The following is a 22,287-nucleotide window of genomic DNA, read 5'->3' as shown; positions in this document are numbered from 1 at the left end:
ATTTCATTCATTATATATATGTGTAATATGACGTTATACTATAAATGCTATTAAATGAGCAAATAAAATTAGGTTACTTAAACCAATTGCTGAATTGACATGAACGTGTTATATGAAAAAGGAATAATATGTTACAATGATTATCCGATGAATTTTACCGCACGATTTCATAGTGTGCTGTTGTATTCTATGAGCTCAATGGCGAGTTTAAACATATGTTTGTATCACTGACGTCCGTTTGAACCATTAAAGGAATTAATACACGATTGATTTCGCGATCGATAGTGAAAAATGTCAAGTTATGTATCTATTAAATAGAACAGTCAAAAGATACGGCTGCATTTCTTTTGTGCGTTTGCAACTTCTTAAATCGGGTTAACACTTTGCTTTGTATTGTTCGTGTGTAGGTTCTCCACTGTAGACTTACTAACTTGGTTTTGTGATCATTGCGGCTTTTGAGCGTGTGTGATGTTTTGATTGATTGGCGATTGGTCACTTTTCATAAATAACAAACGGTTTGCGATAGAAAACTGTAATACATTCTGGTGCACATGGAGTTTCACGTTTCGTTTTAATACACACACAAACATGTATTTGCTGCTGTTGAAGATTAAGATTCACTATGTAAATATGAAATAATATAATACACAATGCAATATACATTTCTTTAAACGCCAATTTTATCGTTCTTAGGCGGTTATCCAGTTTGTTCTGCATTGCTGTTTGTTCATGACGTGTTTTTTCAGTTGCCTTAATGTATTGAATATAGTGCATATATTTTTTACATACAAAGGACAAACTCTAAGTACAACATTTTGTAAACACCCTTTACTACTTAATCTAAAACCAAACATGGACCTTCAGTTTGAAATAATAACCAGTAATAGCTACTGAGATATTAACTTTTTGCAAACTTTTTGCAGAGTATGACGACAACGACGAAGTACATTAACGGTTGTGATAAAAGCGGGACATAGCGGGACATGCTTTATAACAGAGTTTTGGGGACCTGGTTAGTGACCCCGCCAACATGTTTGAAGTGAATGTAGAAGTTAAATATATGTGGCAAGCAAGCCTTAATCTGATTTACATCTTCAACGAAACCTTATACTAACTGTTTATTAAAAAGGGAACCAACCTGCTTAAAACATTCATATGTTTTTGACAATGTCTGTATTTAGAGGGGGTAATCACGTGATAGCCAAGATGGCGACGTTCATGCCGAGTTATTTTACGCCTTTTTATACCATGTATTACTTTTGTTTATATTTTAAATGACGTTCACTTTCCAGCCATATCAGTGAAAAGGTGATAAGCGTTTATTTCGTATTGAAATTCGCTTCATATATCGACTTTACTCCCCGCAAATTTTCTTAGCGGAGCGCTAATTAGGTCAACCCGCTAAAAAAATTTGCAGCGAGTAAAGTCGAGATATAGAGCGAATATAACTATGAAATCAACGCCAGTAACTTTCTTGCTGATATGGCTGGAAAGTAAGCGGAATGTTAAAAAATAATACAAGTAATAAAGGGTATAAAACGACAGAAAATACATGCCTCGGCATGGACGTCGCCATCTTGATAATCACGTGCTTACCCCCTCTGGTATTAAAGATCCTAAACATGCATGGGTCGTTTCAAATTCATAGCAGATGTGATATAGATATGTTGTTGTGCCACCATACATCAAGATTATATTCAGAATTTGAAATATGGTATAATGTCAAGTGATAGTTCTTTTGTCCATGCCCATTATGATGAGGTCAATTGAATAACGGTAATTACACACATAAAAACGTTTTCACGAAAACATTAAACCGGGTATAAATTAAGACGGCTCGGATAACACAACACAACGGAAAACCTAAAATGAAATATAAGCATGTACATTCCAATACTGATGTTGTTTAATTTCTTCATAATCGGATAATACAAATAAACATTGAAATACAACTTGTTCCACTGTTCCAAATGACTTGAATGGTAAATCGCTAATTGTTAAATGCTGCTTTCGTCAGTATATACTTGATACACATAACTAATTATTACATTTGAGTAATAAATGAATGCATACAATTAATTTGTCATAACTGAGATGAAAATTTGTATAGTACGTCGTAACAACCGCCTTTTAAATATACTTCTAATTAAATCACACACACGTGTGTTCTTTAAAAAATATATTTAAAATGTCATATAGTAAACACGTTTAAAGCATAGACGCAGCCGTCAAGAATTTTTATCAAAAAGGGCCATGTTAGTAAACATTTAGTAAGTTAATGTTCAAACTCTCTATTACAAAAATGGAAACTACATATAAATAAGCTTTGTCTTCTTATGGCTGTTTGTATGGCAAGGCGCTATTGGTGATAACCACCGGGTACTGATCTGTGCTGATTCTTTGAGGTTTCCTGAAATTCGTTAAATATCTGATCTTGGTGAGAGCAGCAAAATACCCATATATTTTTTTACACATCTGTGATATTCATCCTTAATTAAATATCGTTTTTATTAAAAGCAGACATGGTAATCACAACACTATTACAAAGGTAATGCATTCTTTTCTTCGTTTTATCTTATACATTATATGTCGGCATTATTTTAAAATAAATTGAACAAAAACATTATGAACATTACTTACCTCCAAAACTTTGCGTACAGAATAACACAGGTAGCAATGGAAACCAACACCACGAAGCCTCCAATCAGCATCCCGATTAACAAGTCTGGGCGTTCATCTTTACATTAATTAATAGAACCATCACACAAGTTTCATAATTAATTAGCACGCAGGATTAAATTAACAAATGTGTACATTTCATATAATGCATGCGTATCCGCAGTTACAAACAACACTAATATTATAAAACACGCTGTAGTTGCGGAAGTCACGAAACAAACATGTTTAATATGTAAATTTCAGACCGACAATTCAGTAATGCCTTATGTTGAATCTTATGGGATTACTAATGCCTTACTAATGTATTCTTTCGGCTTTGTTGTTGGCCGGTATTCACTAGAAGGTATATGAGGCTCTGTCGTTCTATGTGTCACAGGCGTCGAGGTAGTTGTTGTGGTAGATGTGGACGTGGTCTCACAAGGGAGATTGGATTCTGAAACAAACTTTTAGAATGCACCTGGGCTTTTAACTTTATTAAACACATATTCATTTATATATATGTTTAAATCAAAACATTTGATTGAACTGGTTTTCTTCTCAATATAAAAATTAATATAATACTATATTATCGGTTATATTATTACCAAAGCAATATGCGGAAGGACATGAAGGCACATTCGGTAACCGGAACACGGCAAATGTGGAGCAGTTCTTGATCTCCATTGTCAGAATGGTACTGCAACACAGTGACTCCTTTTTGATGCAAACTGTTCGGTTGACCAAACCATCATTTTCGTTTGGGTAAGGACCTGATAATAGCCGGAATTATTGTTATGGCAAACAAAAACTCAACTTAGACTTTAACCAAGTTTTCATCCGTAGGAAAGATCAAATCAAGTAAATTCAAACGAGAATTTTAAATTAAAACGAAAAAGTGTTAACATAAAAAATAAAACATATATACAGTTTCAATTGTTATTGTTAATGTTAAATAATGCCAGTATGCATACTGTAATGGTTATTTCATTGTAGTTTCATCTCAGACGTAAACACAGACGACACATTATACATTATATAGCTATGTAATCGTGCACGAATCACGCTTAAAATTCAAAGATGATGATATTTTGCAGGGTCGATTTTTCTAGATCTCATCAAATAGCATAGCTATGGCTACCGTCAATCCACACAGGTAACGGACTGCCACAACTTCTGTCGCGTGGACAATGTGTCAGCAGTTTGCCGAAGAACGATGTATACCACAGCGTGTCGTTGAAGTAAAAGTCACATTCCTCAAACACACTAGACAAACAGCCTTCCTGTCTTGCACCAATATTTTGGGATGGAAATTCGCGATAATGGCCTGCTGCACACGGATCGTCTATAGCCAAAACGTATCCTAATAGAAAGAAAAAATACGTTCTGAATACCATTAAAAAATCATGTCGCTGATGTTGCCATTCTTTCTTGTTCATATATGTATATTGACTACTACTATTACTACTACTACTTCTACTACTGCTACTACTAATACCGTTATTACTACTACTACTACTACTACTACTACTATTACTACTACTACTACTACTATTACTACTACTACTACTACTACTACTGCTACTACTACTACTACTACTACTTCTACTACTACTACTACACTACTACTACTACTACTACTACTACTACTACTACTACTACTACTACTACTACTACTACTACTACATCTACTTTTAATACTACTAATACTAATACTTCAACTACTTCTACTAATACTACTACTACTATTATTATTACTACTACTTCTACTTCTACTACTACTGCTACTACTACTACTACTACTACTACTGCTACTGCTACTACTACTTCTGCTACTACTGCTACTACTACTACTACTACTAGTACTACTACAACTGCTACTACTTCTTCTACTACTACTATCACTACCGGTTCTGCTACTAATACAGTATACTACTACTACTACTACTACTACTACTACTACTACTACTACTACTACTACTACTACTTCTACTACTACAACAACTACTATTACTTCTTCTACTACTGCTACTACTTCTACTTTGTCTACTACCTCTACTACTTCTACTACCACTTCAACTACTACTACTACTACTACTTCTACTACTACCACTACAACTACTACTTCTACTACTTCTACTACTACTACTACTACTACTTCTACTACTACTACTACTACTACTACTACTACTACGACTACTACTACCTACTTCTACTACTACTACTACTGCTACTACTACTACTACTACTACTACTACTACTACTACTACTACTACTACTACTACTACTACTACTACTACTACTACTCCTCCTACTACTACTACTACTACTACTACTACTACAACAACAACAACTACTACTACTACTACTACTACTACTACTACTACTACTACAACTACTACTTCTACTACTTCTACCGTTACGTCTACTTCTTCATCCACTATTATTTAAAGTAGAATTACCAATCAAGAACAGAAAATTTAATGTTGTTCCCTTCACAGACATTTTAAAAATGAAATCAACTTTTAGCTTGGCGCAAACAAAGCACATTTATGTTTTGATTCGATTAAATTTACTGATAACATAGTCGATGTTCTGTCAATATACCAGTATGCGTTTGTTCGTCTGCACTTGACATTCGTGTATCACCTAGGATTAAAGTTTTATCAATATCATCTGAGTAGTAATTCAACTGTTTTTAGTATTTGCCTGTCAATGCTACGTTCACAATGACGCGTATCGCTACTTGTTGCTCGGAGACGTTGATATTACTGACCACAGTTATTGTTTGCGTTTCATAAAATGTCAAAACAAGAAGCACTAAACAAACGTGCAGTACCCTTTAAAGTGGCCTTTTCACAGATTTGGGCATTTTTTGAACTTATTCATTAAATGCTTTATATTGATAAATGTAAACATTGGATCGTAAAAGCTCCAGTAAAAAATCAAGAATAAAATTAAAAAAAGGAAAACAACATTGCCCGGATCAGGTTTCGAACCAGTGACCCCTGGAGTCCTGCCAGAGTCCTGAAGTAAAAACGCTTTAGCCTACTGAGCTATTCCGCCGAGTACACATGCTTGACGTATTTTATACCTTATATAAGCAATCTTCGTAGTTTCACAAAATTTAACGACAAAAACAGAACTCTCCAAATTATTCAATCGTTTCGCGTTGCAACGCTTTATAATTTTTAGGTTTTAAAATCGTTAAAAGATGCATATAATGGCTATATTAGACCATGGTAAATGTTCAGTATTACTGTTTCCTCACAAATATCATAACTAAAACGAAAATGTGCGAATCTGAAACAACTTTTTTCAATTTTGTCAATTTACCAAAGCGTGAAAAGATCCCTTTAATACCAAAGGTACAATTATCTGTTTTTAATTACCGTTTGGCAAGTACAAGTGGAGCAATGCGCCCACTTGATGTTTACAAGATTACATCATGGCAGATATTGGGACTCGCGAATCATGTCAAGTATTCTAAGTAAGCATATTTTTTTTATAAAAGCAATGCATCCCAACTCTAGTCAGTATGTGCAACGTTTGGACAATATCGCACATATACATATATTTAAGTAAAGATCTATTGTACATACAAGTCACACGATGGCATACGTGGAAAGGAACACGTTCGCTCCTGCGGTCGTCAAACATATTTACACTCTCGGCTTCCTATTCGCAACAGGTATTTGATATTATTAATCTTTATTATTGTACTAAATATCGAAGAACATTGATAAATAATGTTTACAACATGTTTGCATTATATTTATTAAAACGTGTATATCAATAAAATAATAATAAAAACAATATTTTATTCAATTTGTATTTGGTATCCGTGTTGTTTTGTTTGTTTTCTTGTCTAGAGAAGCATTGAACTATCTGACAGTAGTTGTTAAAACATACATGTTTACATTAAAATGTGTGCCTTGATAATATTTTTATTTAGGCACTCTTGTGTTATGAAAGGGTACATAATATGCATATATTTTTGCTTGAACACAGATGGCTTAAGTTAAAAAACTTGAACCGGTTTCTGGTTAGATTTGTATTTGAAGTTATAGTATAGTATCTTCGAATTTATTTATTAAACTAGTTCCATGCAAGTATAGTGGTTATTCAGATTGTCTTTTACATGCATATCATTCGTCTTAGTCATTTAAATAGCTGCGTGTTTGGACTGTAACCCATATATACAGGGTGTAATGTTGTTGTTGTTTACACCATTACTTATTTATGAGGGTTTTTACACTTATTTTTGTATTTTATGTTTACTCATTAAGTTATATTTGTATTCGTTCTATTTCGCTTCACTAAATTCCACAACCTGTAAACAACTCACACAAAATGGAGTGTAAATGCAGCGCAATATTCTTTCATTTAGATGACTGCCCTACGCAAAAGAATGAATTTACTTTGCCATTCTAGAACTCATGGAAACAATCGATTTTTTTTAAATACGCAACACATCGTAAAACACAACAATATCTCAAAAGCAGATTTAGATAAAGCGGAATTCTTACCATTTGATTATTTGTATAATAGGACAACGATTCATAAAGTCGTGGTACACGTCTTCAGAGATATGATCCTATTGCATTTTATTACATTACAGGTTAACATTTTATGTATTCGTACTTATGGAAAAATACCTCATCGTGTGAAATATTGTATTTAGTTTGAAATACATCTCCTTTTACTTGAAATATATTTTGAATCAGTATGTATATTGCCGTTTACAATGGTGTATGATCTTGATAAACTGCTAAACAATTAAAGGAGCCCAGAATGGAGACTTACATGCAAACACAATATAGTATCCAAAGTTTCAACTTAATACGTTCCACTTTATTGTATTTGCATTTGATAACAATTGAATACAGTTTTTTCCTTCTTCAAAACTGACTGTTCTCAAACTAGATAGTATCCGTCATTAAATATTATTATTATTTCTGGCTGAAATGATTATACCTAACTGTGATAATAGATCTGATTGCTATTAGTTTAATCTTTATTTATTAGTACTCGACATCTGTTAAACAAACTTGCCCAGTCGGACTGTATTGAACATATATTTTATTTAGAATTCAGTGTATAATTATAACAGTGAAGAAGTATACAATAGAATAAAATTATGTAAATGACCACTAATCAACATGTGCATTGTTAATTGTGTTTCGATTAGAGTATCACAGAGCATACATGTACACATGTATTATTTTACCATAATATGTAACTATAATAGCGCTCTATATAATATATATATAATATTATATAAACTATAATATATAATTTTTCGTTCGTAACTGTTACAGACATGGAACATTAGCAAAATATATGAGAAGATAATAATATATGTTTCCATATAAGGATTAGTTTTAAACAGATTAATACTTTCTGTAATATAAGGCGAATGAGAGATCAAAATTCTCTGTATTAACGGATTATACAAGGTAAATAACATAAACATCTTGTAATATCAATATTCAAGATATATACTAAAATGCCATTTTTGTAATCACCAGCTAATGTCCGGACCAGCGAAAACAACAACGCATATGAACTTTTCTGTATATTAATTGGAATTGAAAAGAACACGTAATCACGGTTCATTTAAATGTCATGTTTATCGGAGTTAAAAAGGTATTTTAGTTTGTTCTGTAATTCGGTAAAAAAATAATTGATATCATTAAAGTTTAAATGTATTTCCATAAAAATGTTATTAACCAATCATATAACACGATCAAATGAAGTGTTTGTGAGATTCCTATTATTATGTACACGGTTTTTATACATCCTGTGATGGGCTTGACAAATATTATCTTTTAAATCAAATTTAGTGACTTTGTATAAACGAGCATTATAAAACACGACATCAATTAAATGTTCATAATTTTTTTATTTGCAATACTCCCCTCCGCGTACCTGCTGAAAAGGAAACGATGTCATGCAGTTTTCCTTCCCACCACCCCAACAAAGAGCACTGTTTCCCTTAGCATCCATAATCGATATAACGGCAGGAGAGCCATTTTGCCGTCTGGTTGCTTTATCGGCAGCGGGACGATTATAGACGTCCGGCCCATTTATTTATGAATTGCTAATGTGTAATTATATGTGTAGAGTGTTTGATTTCGTGTGCGTTATTACGCGTATTGACCCAATCATACAGCATATCGTTCATTGCTGGTATATTAATAAGGCTTACATCAATGCGATTAAGAGTTAATTCGAAAGTGTCATTATATTTACTGATGGTATATATATACAAGAAAGTGAACGATTAAATTGCATGACATAGAATGCATATTGAACAGTTAGATTAAATCACTTAATTGATTAATTATTTACAATAAAACATTCAACAAGAGGTATACACAACAGCATACAAAGCTTAACATAACCCGATACATTCAGTTTACTCTACATGAATCCACTGCACCGTAAAAGTGTTTGGTTATTGCAGGTAACTGTTTCTGTGTATTGACTAGACGGTGGCAAATGTCTTCGTTCATGCCCTCCATTTTCCTCGTTTTAATTATTGAAAAAAATATGTGAAATTGAATGGGTGGGTCCAATTTGAACATATCGTATATTACGTTCATATGTATGCAATTTAAGTTCACGGATCGAATGCGAACAATCCATGTACGGATGCATCGACACCACAGCTTGGGTCTCTTCGCCAAAGGCTTGTTGGATATAAATTGGCACAAGGTGAGGACGCTATCTGCGACACCTATATAGATGAGGGCTGGTATCTTCTCGATGGCGTCGTCTTAGCTTCAACAAACCAACGCTGCGGTACATTAAAAAATTGGTATCGTAACAGTAAGTATAACATACTAAAATATATGGCATAAATATGTGTAAACTCGTTTTGATTCATTCAACTTTGCGGTGAATTATATTAATTTTCCATAATAAGTTGCCGCCACAAGAAATCATGTACACAATGACATAATAAGCATTTATGATTTTAACCGTTATTCTTTACAAGCTAACATCAGTCTACCGGATAAGTTGAACGTTGAAACTGACATCGAACTGTGTAGAAATGGTCCTGGCGGAGATTGTGACGTTCGAATGCACTCATCGGTTATCAAATGCGCTGATGATAAGTATGCATTTCGTCTAATACCGATGGCTGGTTGCATTGAAGCATACTGTTTAGGTGAGAACGCCTTGTTTACTGTAAATGTTTGCTTATGTTGAACTGACACATCGTAAATAATACGTATATCAAGAACATACCAAAATCGGAAATGCTTCAAAATTCTATAGATGTGCAGTTTGTGTCATATTTATCTATGTATTAGAAGTATTTATCTGTAGATCTTATGTATTGTGATCTAATTACAATAGTGTATTTCGCTGCGAAAACTTAAAGCTATTATAGTATTCGAATTTCAGAACGAATTTCGAATGGACCTATGCCAACTGGTAAGTAAGACATACTATATACACAGTATACACAGTACTATGCCTGTGTTAACTATTTGTTGCTTTACAAGTTAAATTTTATTAGAAATTCTGCTCTGAACAATATATTCTAACATACGTATGGTATAATAATCCATGTAGCAGTCAGGCATAACAATAATTCCTACTAAAACAGGATTCATGTACTGTATTTTACATCCTTTATATTAAAGGACAGCCTCCTGACATCACTAGCATTAAGCCGGTAATAAATGTAGCAGTCAACCGCGTGAAAGATGAAAATGAGCTACAGTTCTACTGTGACTTTAACCCGACTGCAAACACAAAATTCCATTACAAGGTTTCATGGACAATTTCTCAAAGTTCCCTATCAAGCCACGAACTGCATCGCTCGGAACCAGTGAGATATCTAAGCCAAGAAGACTTCCGGGGGAAGACCATGATGACTGAAAAACACCTCAAAGCACCCACGTATTTTGGTTTGGGAGTAACAGCAAGTACTTGTATTCACACCAATGGATGCACTACACATTGCTTATTAAAATGTCAGCTAAGACAGACAAAACTTAAAGTCGATCGTCATTAAGACTAAAACATTCGAAACGAAAAACATTTTGATAACTATATTCTATATTGCGTAATGTATCATTGTGTTTCTTACATATAAACTTGCTTTCCAACCTTTTTGCTTACTTACTTTTTAACTTACTGACTCACTCACTATTTAATTAATTCATGTGCAGATTGCCTGCTCTATTACGGCCAGCGAAGAATTGGAAACCCCGGAAAGCAATCCTGTGATAAGTGAAGAGAAGTTCTGTGGAATTAAGGTATGTAGTTTACCGAACACTTCTACTTAAGCGGGCTTGGGAATATCTAGGTTCATGCTACACAACAAAGCAGCAGGTGTTTGAAGCCTGCACTTCATTCACAGAGCAGAGCGCGATGGATTTGAACAATTGAGCAAAACACACACACAATGTTGTACTTTCGGCCTCAGGTAAATATATTGTCAACCTTTAATTAATGATACCGCTATCAATGCATATTAAATTAGGTTTCCATTTATCATTAGCCATATTGAACATTATAATATGAACGGCCGAGTCTAGACGCTAAACTTAAATATTTTAAATCTAAATAATAAGCAACACTATTACTACTTTAAATAGTTCACAAACCTAAGTCAATCACAGCAATTGTGACGCATGCGCAGAATAACGTAGACATCCGTGATCCGCTTTTGCATACTCAAACCTAGTTTAATTAATTTGCATTATTTCATGGTTAACTAACCTTAATGAATGTCATTGTTTTTTTATGTATGTTTGTTTGATTTTATAGGCTTTAAACAGCTCAAACTTCGTACATATTTCAAACGACAGAGGCGCTGATATATATTTTGAACTAACAATTCCGTTTGGGTGTGAAAAGGGCTTTGAAAATCAGAATTCGTTATGCTACTTGGATGTCACCCTTTTTATTCCGAATTCTGATACAAATTGCAATATCCCAGATATTGTGCAGCGCAAAGGTACCAGAAATTCGTGTGGCATTAGATTCCATATAAATGATGTTGGGAAACCGCAAAAGCTTCACATTCAGCCAAAGTACCCAAAACTAACGGCAAATTTAAATAATCCCATGACACTGATTCTAGCCACTTCCAAGTATGAAACTCACCAACTGTTCAGTGACTATGCAGTAGATACGATGCAGGTATACTTTTGATTTTACCATTTAATAATCCATGTAACGCATGTATGTAAGTAGAATGCATGTATATATTGTATATTAAATGGTTAAATGAGTAGTGCTTTGTTCTAAGGTCACAGTTTCAACTGAACAAAACATCCTTAATAACAAATATTGCTACGCTGTATGCGACCCGCATATGCTGACATTCGACGGACTGTGAGTATCAGATTTAACATAGTCACTTTTTTAACATTAACTTAATTATAAAACAATTGCATAAAAACGATTTAATAGACTACAATTGCTTTCTTAGTATAACTTATAAATAAATAACTTTGTGTTCCGTAATAATTTGTATAAGAACTAAAAACGTGTATCGTTGATTGTTTTTAAACAAATAGTAAACGATGGTCAATTTATAGTAGCCCATGTTTCAGTTGGATTCATTATGCTATCTAGTGTATGTATTAACTTATTAGGCAGTTGAATACAAAAGACTTTAGATTCATGAACATTATACTAGAAATATTATAAACGTTAATTTTGTTAAAGGTTTCGTAGTTCGAAAACATACACATGAATGAGTGTTGAACAACTTATGTCCACACACGTCAATCAAATAATTAAACACTATTATTAAATCATCGCACTTGGGCATCCCGTGTTAACTTTTAAACTATTATATAAAAAAGCATTTGATATCTGAGATGTTCAAAAGCGTGTGTGGTAATGAGTATGGTAACGCTTGTGATTTTAGATGAACGTAATTTCATTAAACGACTTTTAGGAATGGGTATTTTCAAAGCCAAACTCAATACCTCTTCCCATCATTGATTTAATCAAGTTTATTCCGGATATGACTACGTATGTTCTGATGACTTTTAGTACGTATGAAAACCAGATGGCAGGGATCTTTGATTTGTACATTAACACCGATTATAATCAGAAGGTAAGGTTTTGTATACATTTGTTATGTTAATGCAGCGAATGGGATCGTAAAATAATGTTTCTCTGATTAAGGTTATACGTATCATGTGTGTTAAAAACATTATTGATTTTTTTGTATTTCCACATAAGTAATGAAACGTTAAGTAACATGATTATTCGAACAAATACAATCAAATAATTTTCGCTTGTTCGGGGTTCTATTATCAAATAAATATTATATTCACCTGTTTGTTTCTAAATCTTAAGTAAGTTGTGTCGATTGTTTTAAGTCGCGGTAAGACTTACATGAATAGCATAGCTTGTCAAAACATCATACGTATATAGTATCCCGTTGATCATCGATACATTGTTCAGATTACAAAAATATACAAATCTGCATTTAGAAAAGGTCATTCAAAATCACTTTAGCACTCGATCACTCCATCGCTATTATTTTATCGTGACCAGCTGAATTTGAATGATGACAAAAACAAATTGTAATGCTTTAGCTGCACTTCACAGCGTATTTCAATAATGCAAACATTTACACATTCATTTGATTTATATTATTTTGTTAAGGAAATTATATGAATCTAAATCGAGACGATGTAAACAAATTGAGAAGCTTAACTAACAAAATATTACGATATATGCTCCTCTAGACCGAGAGAGTAAAAAAACGGCCAATGCAGTGCAACTTAATATTAAATGCAAGCGTCTAAATATATACAGTTCTCAGACTGAATACAACATTACTGCACACATACTTATTTAAAATTTGCATTAACGGGTTATACAACATATGCCTGTTATATATTCAGGTACAAATACAAACAAAACCCTGTAACAACAATGGACAAACACCGTTCTGTGTTTGTGGAGTTGCAGTCCAAGCCGGAAGTGACGTTTTTGCTTTAAGTACTTGTTTAAACACCATTCTTGACGTCAGGTTTGTACGGTGCGATGACAGGATTCTAAGAGAAAAGGTAGAGAAAGTATCAGAGACGTTGTACAGAGTAAGTATCACTTTAATAAAAACGGATTTTTCTTGACATGACATTTGATTTTGAAAACAAACCATATTTATCGATATATAAACACAATGATATGCAAACGTTAGCGTTACTTGGTGCATCATGTTCTTATAGGTTTCATTGCCTAGCGGAACATATGTGGAAATAATTTTGGGCATAATGGGACACAATATGAACGTCTACGTGTACCCTTCAGTGGCTGACTTTATGAAAACCTCTGGCTTGTGCGGCTCGTTTGATGGAACGACTACCAACGATCGTCTCAACAGGCCCGGTTTTAACGATCCAGACCCAAACAAAAGCTGGATGTACGTAAATAAACAAAGCCGTATTGAAAAGCAAGCACTATGTGTTACCTCTGTGCTGGCAACTTAACTTTGTTCATGTGTTATGCATTTGTCCATTTATTTTACGTCATAGGGTGAATACCGTTGACGATTTGTTTAACGAACATGTCGCTTTGAGGCATTGGGAAGATCACTATCGTTTTTGTACATGCAATGAACGCTCAACCAGCCCAACGAACATTGCAACGTGCGACGTGGATATCAAGAAAACCTGCACTGCCAAACCACATTTTGCGGACAGATGTGTACACTCCTCTCACAGAAAAAGGCGATCTAAATTTGGAGAATATAGACCGACAGACGAGGGTGATTTTCATAAAACTGTCAATGTTGCGTTTGTGTCAAAATACCGTGGCGCTATTAACCATCGGAAGGTATTTTTGTTTTAACCATGCTATATTGCCAAATATCATGTGTTATAAAAAATCAGTTTTAATGTGCACATTAAATGACAATAAATTATTTTCGTTCATAAACCGTTGTAGGAGCGGTCATTAAAAACATACACGGATGAAACTGCGAGGAGTGATTGCATGCAACTTCTAAACACCACTGCGTTTCAAAAATGTTCAAGTATTCAAGGTCTTGACTTCTCATCAATCATTAATGATTGCGTCCTCGACGCTAAGGTACTAATGTCTTAAAATGTGTATGATTTTATATGCAAAATTACATTTATACTGCTACTACATCATTAGGCACTAATAGCAATGATAACACCAACAAACTAAATACCAAGAACAACAATTACACACGTTACATCAGCTACCACTATAACAATTAATAATAACGTATTTGTTGAACTGTTTTGTGACAGATAACAGGAACTATGGACTGGACAATGTCACACTTGGAAACAATAAAATCCTCATGCATGCAACAAATCGATATTCAAAAGATGCCGCCGAAGGAAGATTTAGATGGAATGACTATCACTATCAACGGAACATCGTATTCCAACATTTCTGTTGACAACGCATCTCTTTCGCTATCATCCGTAATAACTCAAGATATGTTTGAGGACATCCGCATGGTGTCATGCCTAAGGGAGTGCAGCGGACAAGGAGACTGTACCAATGGTAAATGTTTACAAAGTCAATTCATTTACATACTTATTTAAAACAAATATTCATGTTGTTGCGATTGTTTTATAAAACCGAGCATGGTTATGGATTTATACATAACATTTTAACCCACTGACAACCAAAAAGTTAAATATTTGCAATTACGAAATGCAGACATATTTGAATATGTTTTATAGACCGGTCAAAGACGGTGACCACAGCCGTTATCATTAAATATTGTTGTGATTGATGAATTGCCTTCGCCGTATAATATAATCTCACAGTGACTAGGCTTGAACATCGTTTACAATGAAATGCACGCCGATACTGTTAAAATTGCTTTTTTAATTACACCGATACTGATACTTTACAGCCCATTTAAGAGTGTACATGTACATTTCTTAGTGTTTTGCTCATCTTAAAGTATGTATAGTCTTTATGGTTTTGCAGTACATGGGTTATATCGGATATAAAAGCCTTGGTAGGCCATGCAGGATTGAGTGAACATGTTTTATTGTGAATAAAGGTGTTATTTGTTCAATAGAGTTCAAAGCGCTTAAACCCGGATCTGTACATACTTTTTTTTAAATACCCGCCACAAAAGTGAATGTTAAATCAGCAATTTTGTATAGAAATATCAAAAGTTTTTCTTCAGTGGTGTTATGCGGTTTCTACATGAATCGGATCCTTATATTATCGGCATCAAGTAATTGTATATTCTAAACTTAGTTTCGAAAAGTTTAAGATTTTATTTATGCCGTAAAGATTATCGGTTCACCCCCTTCTTATACAAACAGGTAAATATATTCAAAACACGGATATTGAGGACGTCATTTGTTGATATAAAAAAGAAAGACATAAAACAATATTACAGTAACTATAATAATCCATCTGATATTAAGTATGTAAGCAGCATCAACAATAGGTCAGACCTAATTAAACTGTGCCTATTTATTAAGGATTCTGTGAGTAGCAGAGCGAATTGATTCAATCGTATAACGTAATTTCCCAATTGCTCATCCTCTGTACTTCAATATATTCGTGTTTTATATATATTTATGTTTGCTGACACTTGTTTTCTGCGCGTTAACATGTTGATTGATATCAATACCAACCACGTGTGATGTTGACGACGAACACTGTGCAAGTCAAATAAAATATCCGTCTGTCTGTCCTAAAGATGGTTAATATTCGAGTGTTTTTCTCAGATAAAAGCGTTGCCATCCATGCCTTTAATGTACACAGATGGCAACAGAAATCGTCCTTTTTTTAAAAAAGAAAATTCATAAACTGTAGAACTATGATTTTAGAGTATTAACATTAACGGCATCACACTTTGTATTATAAATGTTTTTATATAAAAAAAACTAAGTTACTGTTTCATCTGTAAACATATGTTGTCATGTTAAATTTATTGTTTTTATCAAATTCTGTAAGCAAATTAGAACGAATTATAACATTTATACAAAACTTAAGTTAAAAGAACAAATGAAGCTCACCATCAACGGCGATGAAACAACATAATGCTCTTCATGTATTTTTAACCATGTTATGAAAGAACAGAATGTTACATTCAATTCTTTATAAACAACATAAAATATGGTACAAATATACAAAATGGTGGATTTATAAGGCTTAAAATGCAGGAAACGGTATATACCGGTACGATTTTGTATTGCAACAATACCCCATACCGGTGTCAACCCTACCGGTTAATATTACTGAACTGATTTCGTTCCTGGAGTTTCAATGTTTCATGTGAAATAAATCTCAAAGTTTGTTTGTAACATATATTTAACATTTATAAATAACAAATTAGACACATATTATCCTGGTACTTGTTAAAATTTAATATCTGAATAATATTACCATTTCAGGTTCTTGTATCTGTAAGAAAGGCCATAGTGGGGAGGATTGCTCAATAGACTCAACAAGGCCCCCAGAAATGAAAGGAATTCCGGATGATGGTTTTTGCGACTTGCAGGAACGAGTTTGCAAGAAAACGTCTGTTTTTGGAAACAATCTTGCATTCGATAATCAGGTCAAATGCAAAATTAAGCCTTTAGAGGTATTTCCCTGTTTATTATATTATAGCATACACTGGACTTCAAACATTTGCAGCTAACAAAAAATCCATCGTTAATCGAGTTCAAAATATAGACATAGATAGCATAACGATTCTTTATTTGGAAACTAATTGACTTATAATTATTGAATGTACATACACCTAGTACTACAGTACATTGGACCTGATGACGGTGATTACATGGTTATTGTTAATAAAATGGCATGACTAAATATGAGTATATTTTCCCTTCAGATACACGTAACGCATGAAATTGTGACTAAAGAAGACTATCGCGTGATAGGTGTACCTCAGACTTACATGGAGGTTTCATGTCAGCTTGCACAAAGAAAGAAACGATCCGTGGATGCTGAAATTGACGACATTATGGCGAGAGTTTACAATATTTCATTGAGTAACAACGGTGTCAACTTTAGCGAAAAAGACACATTGCTTGTGTACGACTCAGCCTGCGTAAACTGTAACAAGACAGAAGATACATTTACATGCAAAAAACTGGTTAGTTCGCTAAATAACTTAATAACTCAATAACTTAAAATATATGTTTGCACATACTATGCATAATTTTAAATTCTGATGTTTGCCTGTGATTAGGGCAAAACACAGTGTGTCGTTTTAATTAAATGTTCCCTTCAAATTGTCTTAAAATTATAAATGTTTAAACTTCTTGGGTGAAGATCGGCTATGAATAAAAATCGTATAAATCAATGATGTTTCATGCGGTTTTGACATATATCGGATACTTAACAGTTCTTCTCTTGCTTGTAAATGCGCATAACCACAATGTCTGTTTTCTGGCACATATATTTATTTACAAACGCCTTAAATTTCCTTTTATAAAAGACTCAAATTATTTATGGGAATATTATTTTAAAGCATGTTTGTATTGTACAACTTAAAATGACTTCATTCTTGGTTTTTGTGTAATATAAATAATGTTGACCTTTTGCTGCAGACCGGTTTCTGTGTCAACGACGGAAAGTGCCATAGAATTGGTTATACGATTGGTTGTTATGTTTGTGCTGTCCTTGGCAATGGGTCCGCAGAATGGCAACCAGGTCCAGGTACTGTGATTTAAAGCACTCAATGTATTGTACTTATTGATCAAAGGCGGCTACAACTTTGATCTGTTTCTCTGCTATGAATGTAGTAATCAAGCTATAGTGCTCGCGGACGAAACGCTTCAGAATTGTGTCAGACTGCAAATAAATATATATATATTGTTTTCTCATCAACATATATTCGATCTAAAATTCCAAACACATATTCTGGTTAACGTTCATAAATACTTATATCAAGTTCTATATATATACATATATATGTATGTATTCATGGTTAAGACAAACAGTCTTTAACATATGTACTTCAATTTAACAGCATGTTTGCTGCAATTGCTGTATTTAAACAATCTAGGTTATGTTTTTTACACAAGAGGTCAAAGGTCAGATCACTGTTACTAAAATAGTACAGCACTTTACAGTTTAATAACTACACTTGAAAAACTATTGACTAAACAAGTTATAGGATGTATGTCTGTCAATCTATACTGCCAAAGCATATTTGTACTTTGAAAAGTCAGGTTTGTGGTTGCGTGTTCAAACATTATTTTAAAGCTGTTAAACGTATTCTTTTGAAAATGAACACTTGTCCAAAAGTTTTAAGAGTTAATGTAACTTACAAAGTTTCATTACTTGTTCCCTTACACTTTAACTTAATCAAGATGTATACACATTTTTTGTTTTTTCAATCCGTGACAACAGGTTGGAAAATTTTCATTTCGACAATCTGTAAACAAAACCTTTTTAAATGCGAACCTGCCCTACTTTGTTATACATATAGCACTTACAACAAATATCTTAATAAGTGTATATATTATGTGTTGATTTTCGTACAGGCTGCACCACTACATCGTATGCCTCGAAGAATAATGGAACTCGAAACGGCTTGACCAGCAATACGATTGGACAAGGTTTGACAAAAAGCATGACTCAAAATGGCTTGAAGGGCAATACGATTGGAGATGGTTTGACCAAAAGCACGACTCGAGACGGCTTGACCAGCAAAACGTTTGGAGATGGTTTGACAAAAAGCATGACTCAAGACGGCTTGACGGCTCGTCCGATTACGAAATCCAATGGAGACCGGTTAATGGCTCATACCATTGTATATGTGCTTGTTGTACTGTTGTGTTGACTACTTTTATTTTGTTGACAATACTTGAGTATTGAATCAACTTTTTTTTTAAAGATTGTCTTTGTCGGTTCCTTTTTGTAAATGAAACAATTACCTGTTTTGCCATCAAACTTTTCGTTTCGGACATTGTGGTCTATACATAATGCCATATCATAAATTCATGGATTAAAGATTGTAGTATATAATTTGCTTGTGTAATCAATTATATTTTAAGCATGAACTTAACTTCAACTCCGACGATTATTGTTCTTACGTGACTTTGACAGTTTGTACAGAAAGTACATTATGCCTCGATTGAAAAAACGGCTTGTGAACGTACACCTTTGTATACTTTTTGCTTTACACATACCTTATAATGCTTTGCATATTCATCTATTTGAATTATTCAAAGAAAATACCGCTAAAATTATTTAATCGGCTAGATATTGTTTCAACCAAGAATCAGTTGTATTGTCTGTATAACATTAAATTTATTGTGTAACATGACTCATATATACTGCACATTAGCGCTGCTGTAATCCTGCAATTTCAGTCATAGGACTATTTATAGCATTCAAATCTTGAAATTGGAATAGCCAATCAGAATTCACGGCTCAATGATTCCCTATTTTCAAGATGGCAAGTTGACAATATCAACACAATCGATTATTTATTATTATTACAGATGATGAAGATTTGAAGAAAAGGCAAAACATATAAGCACCAAAGTTGCATAATAAACTGAGATTAACGTAATTAATATGACAGACTATATATCTTGTTCGCTTAAATTAACACAAATGTTTATATAAAAGGAATTGTTAAAACTAGCCATTTGAATAAATGAACAACGGGGTTGTCAGAGAGGCTCATCATGGACAACACTTTCCGTTTTTTTTTTGTTTAAAAAAAAAAAAGTCTCTTCTAAACAAAAAGTCCATTATAGGCGGAGAGTGTATTCCTGAAAATCATGTGCGTATTGCACATGCTTATCTGGAATGACACTTTAAGCACATGCAATAAACCCCGTTCTCCCAGCTCAATTTAATCCATAGAACAAAACATAAGTGCTTGTGAAATAGATCTTTATTACAGTTTGAACTAATCTGTTTTGTAAGAAGTACTTTATTATGTGCATGTTCGAATTGTATAGTTTGCATAACATTATATTTATTGTGATATATGACTCATATTTACTTCACAAAATCGCTGTTTGAATCTTGATATGGATTTAATAAAAAATGTCTTATGTGGGCGTTTCATGCGTTTGAATAGGTCATTAAACGATAACCCCTTAACGTAAGCAGATTTTATGTTTCAGTGGAATATTCAGCTGAAAAGTCTTATACATTAAATTGTTCATTACCGACGCTATTTAAAATATGTCAAGGATTTATAAATACTTAATATTATAAACTATGTGTACCATGTGGGTGTAGAGATAGCGTTAAATCCATTGATAGTACGTTGGCATATGATGCAGTTCGTTACTGAAAATGCTTTGACACAGTCACCATCGTTTGTCTTATAAAAATATAGTCACTATCGTTTGTCTTATAAAATAGTAATTATATGATGTGTTTACATACAATATATCGTCTGTTGACGTCATTTAACAAGAAATTAAGCTCCCCTTCATTTTCAGTCATAAGTATGGCAAGCGAAGTGCACATGAATGTCTTAAACCACGGTTTAACAGTTAACTACATAGATACAAATCTGTTATCTGAGACAACCAATCAGCGGATCTTAAACCACAATTAGAAGGTAAATGCCGCGACTTCATTGGTCATCTCTTAATTATAGGGTTAAGAGACTTAAACTGCGGTTCAAAGTCTAAAACTGCGGTTAAGAGGCGCTGAATGCACATTAATTATTTAACAGTTAATTATGTAGTTAAGAAACTATAAACCCGAGTTCAAAGTTCCGTTTGCACATTTATTCATTCAACCCGAGTTCAAGATTCTAAACCGAGGTTCAAAGTCGGAAAAATCTCTTATCTTCATAGTTAAGAGACATCCAATCAGCGGAACTTAAACTACAATTAGAAGGTAAATGTCATGATCTCATTGGCCGTTTCTTTACTATAGGGTTAAGAGACTTTGAACTGCGATTCAAAGTCTTAAACTGGGCTTAACAAGCGCGGAATGAACATTAATTATCTAACTGTTGAATATACAGTAAAATGAAAGTTTTGACACACCATGCGAATGTCCTATCAAGAAAAGGTGACGATTAACCAAAATTTAGTGCAATAGAACCTAATTTCAATGGGTTCTATGCGGTGCGAGTATTTACAAAACACCGGTTGACCTTGAAAATGACATGGGACGATGAAGTTTTCTATCTATATCTTGAAGAGCTGTTTCAAACTTACTTAATAATTAAATAACTTAATCCGCCGCCATCTTGATAGAAATGCGAGAGGAGCAAAACAGTATCACATCCGGAAACGACAGACGTTGATTGGTTAAATATTAAATGTGCATCTCCGGTTTAAGAAACAACCAATCAGTGGAGCTAAAACCAAAATTACAAGGTAAAAGTGGCGATTTCATTGGTCCTCTCTTAACTCTAGGGTTAAGAGACTTTGAACTGCGGTTCAAAGTCTTAACCTGCGGTTCAAAAACTTAAACTGCGGTTCAAATTCTTAACATGGGTTAAGACGCGTGGAATGCACATTAATTATTTATAAGTTTACTATACGGTTAAGAGACTTTGCACCCGAGTTCAAAGTGCCGTTTGCACATTTATTTATTAAACCCGCGTTCAAGAGTTTGAACCGCGGTTCAAAGTGAGTCTAAAAATAGATACAAATCTCTTATCTACATAATTCAGAGACAACCAATCAGTGGAGC

At 33.6% G+C, this 22,287-nt stretch overlaps 3 protein-coding genes across 3 annotated transcripts in view; 1 reads left to right on the top strand and 2 right to left on the bottom strand.

Annotated features, from left to right (window-relative positions):
- Positions 1-22,287, bottom strand: part of LOC127835412 (neurogenic locus notch homolog protein 1-like) — a 210,044-nt gene that overhangs the window by 120,130 nt on the left and 67,627 nt on the right. The gene's annotated exons all lie outside the window — the stretch shown is intronic.
- LOC127835411 (oncoprotein-induced transcript 3 protein-like) lies at positions 1,964-5,204 on the bottom strand. The gene is made up of 6 exons (XM_052361837.1): positions 5,118-5,204; positions 3,797-4,018; positions 3,264-3,428; positions 2,978-3,112; positions 2,641-2,737; positions 1,964-2,410 (listed from the first exon to the last, which is right to left on the bottom strand). The coding sequence occupies exons 1-6, from the start codon at positions 5,158-5,160 to the stop codon at positions 2,335-2,337; spliced, it is 738 nt and encodes a 245-aa protein (XP_052217797.1). The 5' UTR covers positions 5,161-5,204; the 3' UTR covers positions 1,964-2,334.
- On the top strand, positions 6,190-20,680 carry LOC127835400 (von Willebrand factor D and EGF domain-containing protein-like). The gene is made up of 18 exons (XM_052361810.1): positions 6,190-6,346; positions 9,280-9,489; positions 9,659-9,832; positions 10,072-10,101; positions 10,314-10,594; positions 10,845-10,931; positions 11,446-11,820; positions 11,930-12,015; positions 12,685-12,748; positions 13,548-13,742; positions 13,875-14,068; positions 14,181-14,481; positions 14,593-14,736; positions 14,925-15,186; positions 17,049-17,239; positions 17,492-17,755; positions 18,213-18,321; positions 19,152-20,680. Exons 1-18 carry the CDS (start codon positions 6,268-6,270, stop codon positions 19,448-19,450), a joined length of 3,345 nt encoding a protein of 1,114 aa, XP_052217770.1. The 5' UTR covers positions 6,190-6,267; the 3' UTR covers positions 19,451-20,680.

This window comes from Dreissena polymorpha, chromosome 6 (genome assembly GCF_020536995.1).
Source record: "Dreissena polymorpha isolate Duluth1 chromosome 6, UMN_Dpol_1.0, whole genome shotgun sequence".
NCBI lineage: Eukaryota > Metazoa > Mollusca > Bivalvia > Myida > Dreissenidae > Dreissena > Dreissena polymorpha.
This window is presented reverse-complemented; position numbering and strand designations above follow the sequence as displayed.